The sequence below is a fragment of the Salvia hispanica genome, chromosome 2 (assembly GCF_029641045.1).
Source record: "Salvia hispanica isolate PSC_SH4W2 chromosome 2, Shi_PSC_v1, whole genome shotgun sequence".
NCBI classification, from domain to species: domain Eukaryota; kingdom Viridiplantae; phylum Streptophyta; class Magnoliopsida; order Lamiales; family Lamiaceae; genus Salvia; species Salvia hispanica.
The window spans coordinates 10,045,637-10,063,919 of NC_142693.1; the positions used below are offsets into that span (position 1 = coordinate 10,045,637).

General features: G+C 39.0%; 3 protein-coding genes across 3 annotated transcripts; 2 read left to right on the forward strand and 1 right to left on the reverse strand.

The window, feature by feature from the left end:
• The first annotated feature begins 6,611 nt into the window (after positions 1 to 6,611).
• Positions 6,612 to 9,298, forward strand: LOC125212698 (oxaloacetate tautomerase FAHD1, mitochondrial-like). The gene is made up of 7 exons (XM_048112937.2): positions 6,612 to 6,851; positions 6,934 to 7,099; positions 7,653 to 7,705; positions 7,846 to 7,908; positions 8,232 to 8,282; positions 8,377 to 8,494; positions 8,861 to 9,298. Exons 1-7 carry the CDS (start codon positions 6,651 to 6,653, stop codon positions 8,971 to 8,973), a joined length of 765 nt encoding a protein of 254 aa, XP_047968894.1. The 5' UTR covers positions 6,612 to 6,650; the 3' UTR covers positions 8,974 to 9,298.
• Positions 9,299 to 10,166: 868 nt separating this feature from the next.
• Positions 10,167 to 12,771, reverse strand: LOC125205698 (pectinesterase-like). The gene is made up of 2 exons (XM_048104767.2): positions 11,769 to 12,771; positions 10,167 to 10,917 (listed from the first exon to the last, which is right to left on the reverse strand). The coding sequence occupies exons 1-2, from the start codon at positions 12,769 to 12,771 to the stop codon at positions 10,220 to 10,222; spliced, it is 1,701 nt and encodes a 566-aa protein (XP_047960724.2). The 3' UTR covers positions 10,167 to 10,219.
• Positions 12,772 to 13,106: 335 nt separating this feature from the next.
• Positions 13,107 to 16,335, forward strand: LOC125201902 (pectinesterase-like). The gene is made up of 2 exons (XM_048100228.1): positions 13,107 to 14,085; positions 15,387 to 16,335. The coding sequence occupies exons 1-2, from the start codon at positions 13,107 to 13,109 to the stop codon at positions 16,097 to 16,099; spliced, it is 1,692 nt and encodes a 563-aa protein (XP_047956185.1). The 3' UTR covers positions 16,100 to 16,335.
• Positions 16,336 to 18,283: the final 1,948 nt, after the last annotated feature.

Consider the following 18,283-nt stretch of genomic DNA (forward strand, 5'->3'; position numbering starts at 1 on the left):
AATAGAATATTATTTTGTTCCACTAAATAATAATATTGGACTCCCATCTAAATCATCAAATTACGAATAACTTGGGTTCTATTTTATTTTATAATATTTCTCGCTTTTAAGATTACTTAATCCATCAATTTAATTCTTTTGTCTGTTATGTGACTTGAATAAAATTAATTATCCAAAGAGTTTTTCTAGTTTGAAACTCTATTTATTATTCATGGAATAAAATTCCAACTGCGTAGATTTCTGAATAATAAATTACTTTTTCAAACACATCTTGGAGATTTAATCACACCACACTGGGCATGCGAATTCTATGAAATAATATTCCAATACCTTCATGTTATTCAATTACTACCATCCAAGATATCATGTTTGAGTTACGAAAAACTCTCCTATGCGTCTGATTAAATAAACAATATTAATGTTAATTTCATAGACTAGAAAATACTAAAATTTCTGAAATATATCCTTTCGGTAGATAGCAATAAATAGTGGCGGAGCCAGAAATTTCATGATGGGGGGTCCAAAATTAAATTTAAAAAAATTTACATAAATTAAATTATAAGGTTCAAAATGTAAAGTTAAATGTAATTACATCATACATTTGTCTTCTATTCTTCATCTTCTGAAATTGCTGCATAATAGTTTCATTGGTAACTTTAACAAACACATCCTTTTCCATATAAGGAACTAAGCAATCATTCAACTGATGAAGAATTAACGGAAGTAAGTTTCTTGAAATAACGATCCATATACCTACAAAAATAGTCAACACTGATTAAGTTTGCAAAATATAAATCATACACAAAAAAGGATAAAGTTCATCTTATGCTTTACAACTAAAAGAATAAAGAGTAAACAAAATATACAATATGCTCAAATCTAAAATGTTGTTGTCACAAATCAAATAGTATAAAACTATTAATACATACACGTCAAATTAAAAATAGGGGTTAAAGAATTCCAACACAGAACCGCCGTAGCCATTGAATTACATAACCTATCTTCTTTCTTCCCATTTGAATTTTATGTGTACCAATTTAGAGCTTGAATATGATTATTTAGGTCTCAATTTATATAATTGTTGCAGCCAAACAAAAAACAACACATGCAGAAAAATCAATTGAATTATATTTGAGTTTTAAAATATACCTAGTTTTATATAACTAGATTTCAGATTACACTAAAGAAGGAGTAATTAAAAGGAAACGATTTGTAGAGTACTCCCTCCGTCCGCCATTAGGAGTCCCATTTATGGGCGGCACGGGTTTTAAGAAATGTTAAGAAAAGTGAGTGGAAAAAAGTTAGTGGAATAAGGGTCTCACTTGTATATATTAGTTTTAAATGAAATGTGAGAGGAATGAGTTAGTGGAAGGTGAGACCCTATTATCAGGTAAAAGTGAACCGGGACTCCTATTCGCCGACGGACTAAAATAGAAAAACGAGACTCATATTCGTGGATGGAGGGAGTATAATTTTGCTGAAATCTATCTTTAATATTATATATATTATAAATTATAATTAATGTGAAATTACTAAAATACCCCTAGGTTTTTTAAAAAATTAGTGGGGGGACCATGGGCCCCCCCCGGCCCAACCCTCCCTCCGCCCCTGGCAATAAAGAATACATTTCGTATTAGATCCTTTCAATGTTTTACCACGCCAGTGTTACTAATCTTTTCTTAGGTAAGAGAGAATTATCACAAACGCTGCAACCATACCAATAGGTAGCCAAACCAATCTATGTTGTGAATTTGTTTTTCTTCTTACTAGATCTGGTCAAATTCCCTACTGGAAAACCCATGTGGAATCATCAGATTTCTCTACTTTAACCTTCTTAGTAAGAATCCTTAGACTTGTTTATTATATTTCAATAAATAAATCATTATATAATATTATGTATTCTCATAATTAGGTGAACAAGTGGACGTGACGTTTCTCGTATACATGCAAAAGGTACGCTGGAAACATCTTTTAGTATACAAACCCCATCAAGATAAAGATACTCTCAAAGTGGAAAAATGTAAAATACTTTCTCATTTACTTTTCCCCTTAGAGATTGATTTTTCATTAAAAAAAAAGTCAATTTGGCATTTATCATACTTTACCTTCCCATTTGTCTCTTCCTTTTAGAACATCTCCAAAGGGAGAGATAAATGGAGAGGTAAAGTCATATAACTACCATATTTACCTTTTTTCATGAAAAATTATTCTCCAATGGGAGAGGTATTTGAGAAGGTATTACACATTTTTCCTATTTTAAAGATGTATCTTTACTTCTCCATTAATAAACATGTAAAATCTTATAACTACCATATTTGCCTTCTTTTCATGTAAATCCATTCTCCATGGGGGGAGGAATTTGAGAAGGTATATTTTTTAATACATTTGGTACTATTATGTTATTTTTAATAAATAATTTACTTTTCTATATACATTTTTCCTTTGGAATGTAATTCTTTTTTGAAAGGTATATTCCACTTTTTGAGAAGGTAAATAGATGATATACCTCTTTCAAATACCTTTTCTTGTTGGAGATGTTCTTAGAGCATTTCCAAGGGGCAAAGGTATATTGAGAAGGTATAATTTATATTTACCTTCTCAAAAAGGTTATTATACCATCTTAAAAAGTAATGGACTCCAAGGAAAGAAAGTAAATTGAAAAGACAAATAAAAATACTCCCTCCGTTTCTTAAAAATAGGGACATTTGAAACAGCACGGGTTTTAATGCAAAATTTGGTAAAGTAAGAGAGAAGGAGAGAAAAATTGGTAAAGTAAGAGAGAGAAATTTTTTTTGGTAAAGTAGGAGAAATGAAGAGAAAACGGTAATAGAATTAATGTTACCGGATTATGGGGCCCACTTAAAGTTGTTAATTGTAGTGGTATAAGTGGTAAATAAATTGATGTATAAGGGTGTAAAGATTTTTTAAAAGTGGAAAGTTTGAAAGTTGCTATTTTTAAGAAACGGACTAAAAAAGAAAGAGTTGCTATTTTTAAGAAATGGAGAGAGTAACTAACTTTTTACCTTTTCTACTAAAAAGAGGTAAAGATACCTTTTCAAAATGAAAGAAGGTATAATACATTCTCACATACCCTTTCTGTTTGAGCATGAAATTATATGAAGAAAAGGAAATATAGTATTTATTTTTCTTCACCTCTCCATTTATCCTTTCGCTTAGAGATGTTCTTAGAGATGCTCTAATAGTAAAGATAAATTGAGAATGTATATTTTTCGTTTAAATTTCTAAAAGGTAATTATATCTTCTAGAAAAAAAAACAAAAATAGGAAGGTAAATTCAAAAAGAAAAAAAAAACTAACTACTAACATTTTATCTTTTATGTTTTTAAGAGATACTCCCTCCGTCCGTCATTAGGAGTCCCAGTCACTTTTGCGCACCTGTTTTATAAAAATGATAAAAATTAGTTAAAGTAGAGAAATGGTAAAATAAGAGAGAGAATAACGTTGAGAAGACTCTTGTCAACATTATTCTCTTACTTACTTTATCATTTCTCTAAAACGGGTGCAAAAAAATGACAAAAACTCTTAATGACGGACGGAGGAAGTAATAAAAATGACGTCTCAAAATAATTTATTAACTTTAACCCTCTATTTAACTCGTCCGTTATTGATGATTTACTGTCTCCCCTTTATCCATCAAATATGTCATCCTTTATTGATGATTTACTATCTCCCTTTTATCCATCAAATATGTTAAAGTGAAGGGTCTAGAAATATTTGGCGAGCTAAAAACACTCTCATGTTTTCAATTTTTTCATTCGTTTTTTTTTCTTTATAAATTCTTGATAGTGTTGTCGATTGTAATGAAGAAGAAACAGGAAAAAAAAACAATAAGTTACGGTTTGATTGGATTATCTAGATAAAACACATCCTTAAGTTCTTGTACTTTGATTGTTTATTTCAATAGGTCTTTGTACAATTTTTTTGTTTTAGTAAGTCCTTGTACTTTTGTATTCGATATATTCCAATCCTTATTTGACAGAACCGTTAATTTCTCCGTTATGAAATAACACATCATATAATCAAACAATCAAATTTCTTTTAACGATTTGGAATCCTTTAGTTTTTTTTTTTTGTTTTTGTTTTTATTTTTGTCTTTTTTTTATATTTATGTTATGTTCATATTTCCCAACTAGGATATTAGGTGAAATATATTCAAATACTTCCTCCATTCCGCTTTAGGAGTTCCGGTTGATCAATTTTGGGCGTCCCGCTTTAGGAGTCCCGGTTGAGATAAATTAATAAAAAATACCTACAAAGTGTTAAAAGTGGGTCCCAACATCCACTACAACATTTATTTATTTGACACTCAATTAAAAGTGGGTCCCAACATACAGGGTCCCAACATACACTACAATATTTATTTATTACAAACTCAAACACTTTTTTCTTAAAACATGTGCCCGACTCAACCGAGACTACTACAACGGGACGGAGAGAGTAATTAATATATGATGTGTTATTTTATAACGGAAAAGTTAAGAGCATCCCCATCCGTGCTCTTAGCTAAGAGCACGGAGGTGGGCCCGGACCCACTTTTACTCCTTATCCTTAGCTAAGAGCACAACACCCACATCCGTGCTCTTAGCTAAGGACAAGCTCAAGGGTCCCACCATTCTATTATTCAATTTAAATACTCCAATTATTAAAAACATTTCTACATTATAAAAATACATTAAAAAATAAAAATTACATAATTAAAATCCTAAAAAATAAAAAATTATATAATTAAAATACTAAAAAATAAAAATACATAATTAAAATCCTAGAAAATAAAAAATACATAATTAAAATCCTAGAAATTAAAAATTACACACGTGGAAGACTAGTCCTCTATCCCCAATTGCCTCTTGAGACCCCAGATCATTTGTTCATGTGTTGCAAGTTGATCCGGAGTCATCCGAGACGTAGAGTTGACTCAAGATGGCCCACAACGTGTTGTTCGGGGGTGGAGAAGGCACAAAGGGAGCGGGGGCGGGGGCCGGGGCGGGGGCGGATGGAGTCAAGGCGCGACGGCGGGGGCGGTTGGCCGCCGCCTTCTTCCTTCCTTGCGGGCGGGAACTGCTCGGGCCAGCGTCGGGGCTACCCAAGTTAGCTCCGGCAAGCTGGGTAGCCACATCATCGGAGACGCCGTCGGATAAGGCAACCGACCTGGACCATTTGCTGGAGGAGCTGGAGGAGGATGCTGCTATGCCGCCCCTATACTTCGGATGTTGGCGCCCCTCCTGCCAACAATCGAGGTACTTGAACGGTTTGAAATCCTCCCGTTGGTATGCCGCCAAGGCGGCAGTGATGATGTCGAGCTCGTTCGTGCCGCTCCCCACCGACCGCTCTTCCTGGAGGTAAATCCCCTGAAACTTCCCGATTGCCTCGTTGCATCTGAAGATGCAATTGCGAACCATACTATCATTGCGATATATGGTTCCCGTCGGCCGGGTTTCATTGTAGAGGCGAGTGATGCGCCACCAATAAGTTTCCCCGGTTTGGTTCGTGCTGACGTCCGGATCTTCGGAGACTGTCAAGTAGGCTTTGAACATCGCCATCATCTCACCCAGAGTGTACGGGGTGCGGGTGCCACGAACAGGAGGAGTAGGAACAGAAGTAGGAGTAGGAGTAGAGCTGCTGCTCCGTCCCGATCCGGGTTCGGGTGCCCACCCGAACCCGGGGGCGTTTAGGTCGTGCAACGGGTAAGGACGGTAGCCACCCGGAGCTTGCGAACCTTGGGTTTGAGGAGGGGCCGTAAATTGAGTTTCCGGACTATATCCGGCCTCGGAGTCGAACCAATCGTGGTTCCAACCGCGATTGCCGGAGGGGTGATCGCCGGAGCCGGACATTGTGTAGTGTGGTGAGAATTTAGATGATAGAGTATGAGGAAAAAAGATGAGAGAATGTAGATGATGATAGAATAGATAATAGATGAGAATGTGATTTTTTTTGTGTTGGAGTGGGGGTATTTATAGATGAAAATGTGAATTTTGGGGAAAAAAATTGAAAAATAAATTAAAAGTGGGTAGAAAATGGATATATTTTTTTGGAAAGTGGGAAAATATATATTTTTTATTTAAAAACATTTTTTAAAATAAATTTTGAATTTTTTAAAAAATAAAAATAAAAAAATGAAATTATCAACGGCTATGCCGTTGGCCAATCAGAAGCTGCCACGTAATGGTGCTCAGCGGCACAGACGTGCTCTTAGCTAAGAGCAGCGCCGTGCCGCTGGCACGGACGGACGAGGCTCAGCGGCGGACGGACGGACGAGTACTCAGCGGCACGGACGGACGAGCAGCTGAGCTGCTACCGCTGCGGATGCTCTAACGATTCCATCAAATAAGGATTGGAAGAATATAAAAGTACAAAGACGGACCTATTGAAATAAACAATAAATGTACAAAGACCGGATGTGTTTTGTCGAATTATCTATCAATATTTATACATTAATTTCATTTCACCATACAAAAAATATAAATCCCACCTCATTTTTGGTCACGTTTTACAAATGTACTTTGACTGTATATTTTCACAAAATTTAAATTGAGAAACTTGGAAAATTTGTTTGCCACATTTAATTTAAATATTTTGAATTATTATTTCAAAATGGTACAATCTCCCCCATAGTGAGAGTAAGCCGTAAAAATGTGTGCTTCGATGGTGAGATTATCGCCGCCGTTGAGTCGCAGCACACTCTTTCGGAGTATTCAAACCACCAAAACAACACCATGTCACCGGAATATGTCCACGTCAGCCTCGGCGATTCCAACCGTCGGAACCAAAATCATCGGCGTCGGCCGCAACTACGCCGCGCACGCCAAGGAGTTCGGAAACGCTGTTCCTAAGGTCTTTTTTTCCTTTTTTTACAGATCTAGCTGCATTTTTTGTTTGAAATCATGCGTGATGCCATTTGGATGTTTGATTGAAGGAGCCGGTGCTGTTTCTGAAGCCGACGACGTCGTTTCTGGAGAACGGGGGTAAAATTGAGGTGCCTGAGCCGCTGGAGGCGCTGGATCATGAGGTCGAGCTGGCAGTTGTCATCAGTCAACGCGCCCGTGACGTGCCCGAGGTCACTGCCATGGACTACGTTGGAGGTATTGATAGATATTAATCTCATCAAATTCGAGTTTATTGTATGCTATAATTCCTGCTTCTCTAAAATGATCAATTTGGTGGTAATATGGAGGAATTAGATTGGAAGAAATGATCGCATGTGGCATTTTTCACATTGGAATTAGGATTTATGTTTGTACAGTTTTCTCTACCCATTTGCTCTGCACTCAATTACATGTCGTTTTCCAATTTTTGATGCACATTCTCTACCTTCCAACACACTATTAAGCAATCTGCATAGTCGAGTGATTTGGTTGGGTATCTGATTGGTATACTTGGTTAGATCACATGAGATGGCTATCTAAAGTAGAAATATTTGTGAATTGGGCTATGAATTTGTGAAACTATAGGTGGCTCCAGTTTCCATATGGAATTATGGATGATTCCCTCATTTTGTTCCTCCATTCTTTCTCGAATGTAGGGATCGATTAGGGAAAGCAGTATCCTGGGTTGATTTATGTTTTATCTTTCTTCATCATGACGTTCAGTAGTTATCTTATGATTCTGTTCTTCGCGCCGACACTTGTGTTTCAGGTTATGCTCTTGCTTTGGATATGACTGCTAGAGAGATCCAATCCGTTGCTAAGGTTTTAATATAATGTATTCCTCATAGAAACTGTCATTACATCTGTGGTTTTGTCTTCCTTTTTGGATTAAATTGCACAAGTGAGTTTTGTGTCCTTTTTAAGTGCATTTATATTTTTCACCATCTTCTTTTGCGCCAAAGTCTGCAGGTCTTCCGTGGTCTGCAGCTAAAGGGCAGGATACCTTCACCCCGATCAGCTCTATCGTAAGAACTCATCTTTATAAATTTGTCTTCCATTTCTTGATTTAAAAGTGCCATGTGCTTTCAGGTTGTACTGATATAATATCTGGATAGGAGCATACTGAATCAGATCCTTATGTCCACATATATTTTCCCTTTTCCCTTTTCCCTTTATGTTAGTTGTTTGATGGATTTTATTCCAAGCTGAACCAAATGTTGTAGTTTTGTTTCAAAGACTGGTTGCAAAAGAGTTTGTAGTTGAAGAATGAATTGTCTTTATGAGATTTATGAAGTTGTTTGTTGTAAAATGCTTTTCATTTAATTTTTTCAACACTGTATCTGCACAGTTGCCTAAATCCATGTTGCCAGACCCTCACAACGTAGAACTCTGGTTGAAGGTACTATTTTTTTTGCTGAGTACTATTAGTTCCTTATTCTTAAGACTAAACCTACCTCATTTCTATTGCTTCTAATTAAAACTTCTCTTTGTAGGTTGATGGACAAATTCGGCAAAAAGGATCAACGAGCGATATGATATTTAAGATCCCATTCTTGATTAGCCACATCAGCTCTCTCTTCACTCTTCTTGAAGGCGATGTCATATTGACAGGTTATGCTCATAACGTGAAACAGTTTGCTGTTTATTACTCCCTCCGTCCAACAAAAGATGTCACACTTGTGGGATGGCACAAGATTTTAGGAGGTTTTGTTTTGTGCGTTAGGTGGAAAGAAAAAATACAATATTTATATTATTGTGAGAGAGAACTTTTTCTAAAAATGGAAATATGATATCTTTAATGGGATAAACTAAAAAGGAAAGTGAGATATCTTTTATGGGACGGAGGAAGTATCACATAAATGTCCATATCCCATGTAAAATAATTATGTCTCGATGAAACTGTTAAATTCAGCATCTACTTAGGGATTCTTTACTTCAAGTGCTCGAAATCATGCGTATTATCGTATCCCTCTGCAGGTACTCCTAAAGGTGCAGGCCCTGTTAAGATAGGCCAAAGAATTGAAGCTGGAATAACTGACTTGTTGGACATTCATTTCGATGTTGAGAGACGCCGTAGAGTTATTCATTGATGAGCAAAATACATTCACTTCTGCAACAGTTAAAGACCTCATGTTGCATTTGCTCGTCTTATTCTCTGTGTCTCAAAATTTGACACACAAGAAAGCATGTCTTTTCCGACCATGGAATGAGAACTGCTTCTTTTTGAGGGCCTACAGACTACGTACAGAATAGATATTGAGATGTAAAATTTACACTATATAGTGAATGTTGCTGATATATTCATTAATGGATGTTGAGGCCTACAAGAGAGAGTTGATATTTCAACTATCGTAGACGTCCTTGTAAATTGTACTGAACTTTGCTAATCTATATCTTGGGCTCAAATTACTCCTATGACTAACTATTGTTAATTTATACTTTATTTGTTCCGCAGAAGTGGAGATATTTTTTTTGGCATGAGATTTAAGAAAAATTGTATTGAGTGAGTGAAGTAAAGAAAGAATAAAGTAAGAAATGAAAAAGGTAGAGGGATGAAGAGAAAATAAAGTACTCCATGAGATAGTAAAGTAAGTGATATGAAATGTGTTGACTTTACTAAAAAGTATTTCATCCGTCTCTGAAAATTTGTCACCTATTTCCTTTTATGTTCGTTCTTAAAAATTTGTCACCTTTCACTTATAGCATTTTTGGTAGTGGGCCTTACATTCCACTAACTCATTTACACTCTCATTTTATTATAAAAACTAATATATAAAAGTAGGACTCACATGCCACTAACTTTTTCAACAGACTTTCTATTATATTTCTTAAAACCCATGCTAGGTCAAATGGTGAATTATTATGGACGAATGGAGTAAATGATTCCACTACTATGGAACTCACCAAAATAACAAAATGCTTCCACTACTGTGTAACAGGAGGAGTATTTATATAGGAGTATTTTTCTGCATTAATGTCTTTAAAACTATTATAAAGGAATCAATAAGATTTTATAAAATAATAATAATAATTATTATTATTATAATTTCAAAGAAGAACTACTCGTGTTCAATAAATTACTATTCCACCATTCATTCATTCAAAAATTGATATTTTACTTATTTCTATTTTACGTGTTTTTCATAACCTTTCAGGTATTCGATCAAATTAAAAAGATTTAGAATTTGATTTTCATTTTTCACGATGTATCTTAGGGGCTATTTTTCCTTTTATCAATCACGTTTATCACTCCCGCCAAATACCTAATATTATTTTCGCATGGTTAAACAACGTATGTTAGAACTAACTATTCAATAACAAAAACAAGAATAAAAATTAAATCTCCTTTAAGTTAGGTTCGTATTGAACTCCAGATTTTTTAATCCACCCATCATCGACGTATATTACCGACCCGGTCCAAGTCTTCGCTATTTCCGAGGTGATTTTCCGTATACCCGGCCACGTAACTCGGTTCTTTGTCTCGGAACCGGGTCCCGTGTTCTCGTACTCGCCATAGTAACACGTGTTAAGGCCGAGCTTCCCGATCCATGTCGACCACCCGACCGGGTTGATGAAATTGCCAATTTCCGTGTGCATGATGATGGTCCGCGAGTACGGTTTCCACGGGTGGCCAAGGTACGACCGATCCGGCGGTTGCACTTCCAGAAGCGCCGGTTCGGCCGTTATGCGTCCGTTTTGGACGACGAAAACGCTGTTGCTATTGGAGTCGTTGCGGCCTTGTGCGAAAACCACGGACTCTCGGTTCGCACCGGGCGTACGGGCCACGAATGTGCAATTTTGGAAAAGGGCGAGTGCGTCTCCAAAGACGAAGTCGGTGGTGCCGGTGATGGTGCAGTTGCTATAGAATTGGCGGTATACGTCGGCACAAAGACTGTTTTGATACCCATCAACCTTAACGTTGTAAAATATTGCCCTATCGCCGGAGACGCGCAGTGCCAAAGCTTGATATCCATCGACGCCGGCCGTATTTTCAAATCCGATGTCCTTGGCTATGAAATCTTCTGAGTTTACATCTGCAAGAACAAGTGGAATCATTGAATTTTTTAAAATTAAATAGTACTCCCTTTATATGCACTCTCAAAGTTAGGCACTTATTTACATTTCCCGTCACACAACATTTCACTTTTATCATACTCCCTCCGTCCCCTAATATGTGTCTTACTTTGATCCGACACGAATTTTAAGAAATGTAATAGAAATTGAGTTGAAAAAGTTGGTGGAACATGATTCCTACTTTTATAAAACTAATATACTCCCTCCGTTCCATAGTAATGGAGGCAAAACTTTTCGGCACGGAGATTAAGAAAAATTGTGTTAGGTGAGTTAAGTAAAAGAGAGAATAAAGTGGAAAATGAAAAAGGTAGAGAGATGAAGATAGAAAAAAGTAAGAGAGAGTAAAGTAGGTGTGGAAAAATGTGTTGATTTTTACTAAAAAGTGAAATGACTCCATTACTATGGAACGGACGGAAATGGAAAAACGCCCCTATTACTATGGAACGGAGGGAGTATATAACTAGACTCATATTTTACTAACTTTTTTAACTCACTTTCCATTATATTTTTTAAAACTTATGCCTGGGTCAAAATATGTCAAATTTTAATGGAACGAAGGGAGTAATCTATTTTCATTTTTGAGACTATCTCGGAACATATTACGTCTTATATGTTGCAAATTGTATAAACCATCTCTAATGGTAGTATAAAATTCAAAATAGAGTAGGTAAGTAGCTCTAACGGTACTTAACAATCAATTTTATTTTAGATTTTTGAGTAGAATATGCCCATATTTTGGTTTACCCTAAAACAAATCAAATTACTCTTTGAATTTTGTGAGTGAAAAATGTTTAATTAATAAACTAATTACCTAATGTAGCGGTGTAGAAGGTCGGAACACCACCGGCAAAGCTTTTATTTCCGGTGACTTTAGTCGTTTCAGGTCCGTCTCCGATCATCACAACTTTGTTCTTCCCCTTTGGAATCGACACATTCTCATTATAGACGCCGGCCTTGACATGGATCACAGTGGAATTCTCAGCGTCGCTCTTCACCGCCGCGACAGCCTCCGTGATGGTCCCGAACTGGCCGGTCCCGTCCTGCGCCACCAAAATATCCGGCGCCAGCGTGTCAATCTCCTGAGCCAGCCTCCTCTTCTCCTCCTCCGCCGCCGTCAGAAGCCTCCTGCTGCCGCCGAACATGTCGCCGAGGCTGCCAAGGTTGAACGAGCTGATCACCGTGGCGAGCTCCGTCACCATCGCCAGGCCATTGCTCGCCAGCTCCGTCGCCGTCTCCAGAAGCTTCTTCATCTTTTCACTAGTGTCTCCGGTCGTATTCTCGAACGCGTCCACGCACGTCTCCTGGTTCGTCACCACCGCGCTGAGCCACGTCCGGAGGTCGGCCACGAATGCGTCCGTCTTCATGTAGTCGAACTCCGCCATCTTCCCGACCGTCCGCCTCAGGTCCCCGGAGGCTCTATGTAAAACATCCTCACAAACTCTGAAAGCATCCTTGGTCGCGGGATCCCTCGCGGCCTCCTGGAGCAGCGTGGAGCTCTCGAGAGCCTCCTCGACGTTGGCCACGGTCACGTTGATGGCCCTCTCGATGAGCTGGCGCGTGTCCGTGGTGTTGGCGTCCGCGAGGCTCTCCTCGCACGTCTCCTTGTAGGCCGTCGGGGAGCAGATGGCCTGCACGGCCTTGGTCGAGGCGCTGATGCTGCGGCCGTTGCGCCCGGTCTCAGCGTCGCCTCCGCTCGTGGCTATGTCTATGCCGTCCTTGGAGGACCCCACCGCCACCGCGATCACTGCCGCCACTAAGAGGATGGCGGTTAGCCCCGCAACGGCCAGCTTTCTCTTAGATTCCTCCACTGGCATTTTATTTTATTATTTTTTCACATTATTTTGCCCTATAAGAGGTTGATGAAAAAATTGTGGATTACACATCAATTTATGTTGTGCCATTTCCTAACTTTTTGGAGGTTGTTGCTAAAACAACATTTTGTAGGGTCCGGAAAAAATAACAATAAAATTGACGTACAAGAGTCAAACATGGTTGACCTTACATAATTTTTGAATCACCAAGTATTTATTTATAGCCTACTCAAATGCGATCGATCTTCGCATATTTTCACCTATATTTTGGTTACTCTGCCCAAAAAAAAAAAAAAAAAAAAAAACATAGGAAAGTAAAATAGTTGATCAAACTATTTATGGGTGACTCAAAATCGAAAGTAGCCGTGTTTGCGGGCATAGCCGCCGTGCTGATGCTGGCTGCGGTGATCGCGGCGGCGGTGATCTTCTCAAGGAACAGTGAAGAAGAAAAGCATGAGTCGGGCAAGCCCGGCGTCACCTCGAAAGCGGTGAAGCTGGTGTGCTCCCCGACGGACTACAAGGAGACATGCGAGAAGACCCTCTCCGGCGCCAACACCACCGATCCGAAGAAGCTGATCGAGGCGGCTTTCGACGCCACCGTGGGCAGCATCAAGGAGGTGCTGAAGAGCTCCGCCCTGCTGAAGAAGGCCGCCACCGACCCGTCCACCAAGGGGGCCTTCGACGTCTGCGACGAGGTCCTAGAGAACGCGGTCGACGACCTCAGGAGCTCGATCCAGAAGGTCGAGTCCCTGGACGGCAGCAAGGCGAAGGCCTTCGTGGCCGACCTCCGGACGCGCCTGGCCGCGGTCGGGGACGATCAGGAGACGTGCATCGACGCCTTCGAGAACACCACCGGAGACACGGGCGAGAAGATGAAGGAATTGCTCAAAACCGCAAAGGAGATGGCGAGCAATGGGCTGGCGATGGTGACCGACCTCACCAAGATCATCGGATCGCTCCAGCTATCGAAGGTGCTTGGCAGCGGCGGGGGCGCGAGCGGGGCGCGGAAGCTCATGGCGGAGGAATACGTCGAGAGGAGGATTCAGCAGGTGGCGGAGATGAAGCCGACGATGGTGGTGGCCCAGGACGGGAGCGGCCAGTTTAAGACCATCGCGGATGCTATAAAAACGCTACCGCTGAAGAATAACGAGACGTTGATTGTGATATTGATTAAGGCTGGCGTGTATGCAGAGACGGTCAACCTCCCCAAGAAGGTTAATAAGGTCGTCTTGCTCGGAGAGGGCCCCACCAAGACGATTATCACCGGAAACTTGAATTTTGCGGCAGGTGTTAAGACCTACCACACCGCCACCGTCGGTTAGTATATTTATACTATTATCCATTTAACTCACAAAATTTGATTAAATTTTGAAATTGGGATATTAATTTATCAAGTCTTAATTTATCTCATTATTTATCCTATTCATATACGAATTGACATCTTTTAGTCCAAAGATATTGATCCCTAAAATCATAGACTTTGGTCAAGTTTTGATATTTTCACAAACTTTAAAATTAGTGCAAAATATTACAAACTTTGTAATTTGCTTAATTATTTCCCATGGCAGGTCAATCACCATATCCGATAAACTTACGTGCATATTTTATGATACTTGGCACCACTAAATCAACGTGGTTTCTTCATGACCTTTTCTTTTCTTTTTTTATCATACTCACATGAACTTAAAAAGTGGTCTAGAATATCATAACCATTTCGCGGTTGCCCATATAAAATAAGTTGTTCGCTGAGAAAATAACAAATAAAATGCAATATTTGTGATATTCTAGACCAATTCCAAAATTTCTGAGAAATACCAAAATTTGGCCAAATTACATAATTTACCAATATCCATTTATTAAAATACTTCGATTTAAACATCATCAAAAGACAACATTTAGTATATAAATGGGGCAACTGAAAAAAAGTAAAACTTTTTTGTTTTATATTTTGATTTCAAAAGTTACGAGAATGACCAATATCAAACTACAAATTATTATTCCATTAATCCACAGTGTTTGGTAATTTCTTTGTAAGTAGACACTATAATATGAGAATAAGATGTTCAAATTATTCATGAAATTTCTAGTATTACAGTACTCTCTCCATTTCTGAAAATTTGTTATTTATTTTTATTTTCGTCGATTCCTAAAAAAATTTGTCACCTTTCACTTTTATCATTTTCTAGCTACATTCCACTAATTTATTCTCACCTCTGTAACTGAGTCGTATTTCTTTTTAAGTTGTCCCACTATAATTGAGTCATTTCACTTTTTGGCAAAAAACAACACATATATTTTATTTTACTTTCCTCTCTCTTATTTTATTCTCTCTTTATCTCCCTACCCTTTTCATTTCCTACTTTATTATCTTTTTACTTTACTCACTTAACACAATTTACTATAATTTCCCTATTGAAAAGAAATGCTTCTACTACAAAGGAATGGAAAGAGTATATAAAAGTAGGAATCACATGCCACTAACTTTTTCAACCCATTTTTTTATTTTGTTTCTTAAACCTCGTACCGGGTCATTGCCAAGGAACGTAGGGAGTAAATCTAAAAAATGCACATGCATCGAAATTTCCTTGTATCCTAACATTATTAAACATGCATGGCAGCGGTGAATGCTGATGAATTCATTGCCAAGGACCTAACGATGGAGAACACTGCCGGGTCAGAAGGACACCAAGCGGTGGCGCTACGCGTCTCAGGGGACCAGGCAGTGCTCTTCAACGTCAATATATTCGGGTACCAAGACAGCCTCTACGCCCACAAATACCGTCAGTTCTACCGCGGGTGCACCATCTCTGGCACCGTCGACTTCGTCTTCGGTGATTCCCTCTCCATCTTCCAGGACTGCACCTTCGTGGTGCGAAAGCCCGGCCCGAACCAGGCTTGCATGGTGACCGCCCAGGGCCGCATTGACATCCGCAGCCCAGGCGGGTTCGTCCTCCAAAGTAGCCGCATCTCGGCCGAGCCAGAGCTCGTCTCCACCACGCCGCCTGTGAAGGTGTACCTCGGCCGGCCTTGGAAGGAGATGTCGAGGACAATCATCATGAACTCTGACATCGGGGGCTTCGTCGACCCCACTGGTTGGTCGATATGGGCCGGGAACTTCGCCCTCGATACTTGCTACTACGCGGAGTTCGAGAATGTGGGACCCGGTTCGGGCACCGCGTCTCGGGTCACATGGAAGGGTATCAAGCAGATCACACCACAGATTGCGGAGAGCTGGACCGGCGGCGTTGCCTATGGCGATGACTCTTGGATCAAGGCGACGGGAGTCCCTTATGTACCTACCATGATGAAACCTACCATGATCAAAGTTTAGGTGTATGTCTTGTAATGATTATAATCTGTTGGAGTTCCAAGTGTTGAAGTTCTAAGGAGTGTTGGTTGATGAACTTTAGAGTTCCAAGAATTAAACATTAATATTGTCTAGTTCCAATAGTAGTCTTGTTCCAAGACACAATTATTGTTGTATCTCAAGAGTCCCCAACACCCTTATAAACACATGAGTGTTGGGTATCATTTCCCAATCAATCAAATACGACAATCCTTTTATCACTACAATCATTTTATCATGGTATCAGAGTAGTGTCGATTCCGTCGATCAGTCATTAGCTCGACACCTTGTGCAGAAACTCAAATTGTGATTATATATGATCTAGTTACTCAATACAAGGCAGCAACAAACGTAGATGAGTTCTATGTTGAAAAATCCGAAAAAATTCCCCAACTCACAAGATGTTGGAATCAAATTCAACGGCAGCAGCTGCGCTATCAACGATGCCGACCAGTCGTTGCCCGTTGTCATCCGTCACCATCCACTGACCCCTCAGTCAAGTCACCATTGAGCAAGACGGTGACCTCTAGAGCAGCCACAACTCCATGTTTAACCTCTACTCCAGAACCATACAGTCGCCTCCGAGAGGCCGCCGGGAGAGAAGCAGAGTCTTCCACCACCGGGACTGAATCAGCCACTGCCCACGTTGGAAAAGGACATCCATCCCCCACAGAGGAAAAATTATCCGTTGCACAATAGCCGCTGTTGTCATGACCGCCACTGCTGTCACATATCGTCGTTGCAGTCAGATGCCATCATATGCTGAAACCGTCCTCAATTCCTACACAAAATCGCTGGTGGGAAACAAGAAGAGTTGGACTAGAAGAAGAATGGTGTGGCTGCTGGGATGCACTGGAGTCGATCTGTTGAAGCCTTGAAGGTAAAAGTAGTTCTGCTAAATACCAAATAATACCCCCAACATGTTGCAATTACAACCCCGAGAACTCCTAAATCGCGAATAGATCCCCACACTTATATATCTACACGAAATTTCCTAGTATCTCGTGAAAAATATGATAATGCCCCCAAAATTTTGTGTAAAAATCGTTTTTCAGCCTTAGAAGACGAGTCTGACATTTCTACTGCTTGCAATGCCAAAATAGGAAGTGTGTATATAGAGGTTGGATATTCGACTGTGAGGCAACCGATACTGTGACATATGTCATGTCGTACTTTGGTGAATTATCAAGGGCAAAATGAATATATGTATACTAAAAGATACTTCGAGCGTACACGCTTTTATACAACCAGCTTGTGCATGTATATGAGAAACGCCACGTCCACTTATTTACCTAATTATGAGAATAAATAATACTCCCTCTGTCCACAAAAAATAGGACACGTTGTGAATGACACGAGTTTTAATGTGGAATTGGTAAAGTAAAAGAGAAAAAAAGTAATAGAAAAGTAGTGTTAGTGGAATGTAGGGTCCCTATTATAAGTAAGAGAAAAGGTAAAAAAGTAAGAAAAAAAAGACAAAAAGTAAAAGAGAAGTAGTGTTAGTAGAATGTGGGGTCCATATAATAAGTAAGAGAAAAGTTCAAAAAAGTAAGAGAGAAGTTGTTGAAAATTTTCCTTTTTAAAATGTGCTCTGTTTTTCGTGGACAACCAAAAATGGCAAATGTGCTCTATTCTTCGGAGGGAGTATAATATAATGGTGTATTTATTGAAATATAAGTAAACAAGTCTGAGACATCTTACTAAGAAGGTTAAAGTAGGGGAATCTGATGATTTCTCATGGGTTCTCTAGTAGGGGACTTGACCATATCTAGTAAGAAGAAAAACGAGTTCACAACCTAAATTGGCATTGACTACCTATTGGTATGGTTGCAGTGTTTGTGATAATTGTCTCTTAGCTTGTAAGAGATTAGTAACACTGGTGTAGGAAAGCATTGAAAGGATCAAACACGAAACATATTCTTTATTGCTATTACTGAAAGAATATATTTCAGAAATTTTAGTATTTCTTAGTCTAGGAAAATAATATTGATATTTTTTATTTAATTAGACGCCACTTTGACTTATCAATATGTGAGAGTTTTTCGCAACTCAATCATGATATCTTGGGTGATAGTAATTGAATAACATGAAAATATCAAAATATTATTTCATGGAATTCGCGTGCCTAGTGTGGTATGATTAATCCCCAAGAGGTCTTAGAAAAAAAGA

Bases quoted from the DNA above. Each gene is read 5' to 3' on its own strand.
- LOC125212698 (XM_048112937.2), top strand. From the start codon at position 6,651: ATGTGTGCTTCGATGGTGAGATTATCGCCGCCGTTGAGTCGCAGCACA. The intron at 7,100-7,652 runs GTATTGATAGAT...CTTGTGTTTCAG, and splicing joins TGCCATGGACTACGTTGGAG to GTTATGCTCTTGCTTTGGAT. The intron at 8,283-8,376 runs GTACTATTTTTT...TTCTCTTTGTAG, and splicing joins ACGTAGAACTCTGGTTGAAG to GTTGATGGACAAATTCGGCA.
- LOC125205698 (XM_048104767.2), bottom strand. From the start codon at position 12,771: ATGCCAGTGGAGGAATCTAAGAGAAAGCTGGCCGTTGCGGGGCTAACC. The intron at 10,918-11,768 runs GTAATTAGTTTA...TTGTTCTTGCAG, and splicing joins CTTCTACACCGCTACATTAG to ATGTAAACTCAGAAGATTTC.
- LOC125201902 (XM_048100228.1), top strand. From the start codon at position 13,107: ATGGGTGACTCAAAATCGAAAGTAGCCGTGTTTGCGGGCATAGCCGCC. The intron at 14,086-15,386 runs GTTAGTATATTT...CATGCATGGCAG, and splicing joins CTACCACACCGCCACCGTCG to CGGTGAATGCTGATGAATTC.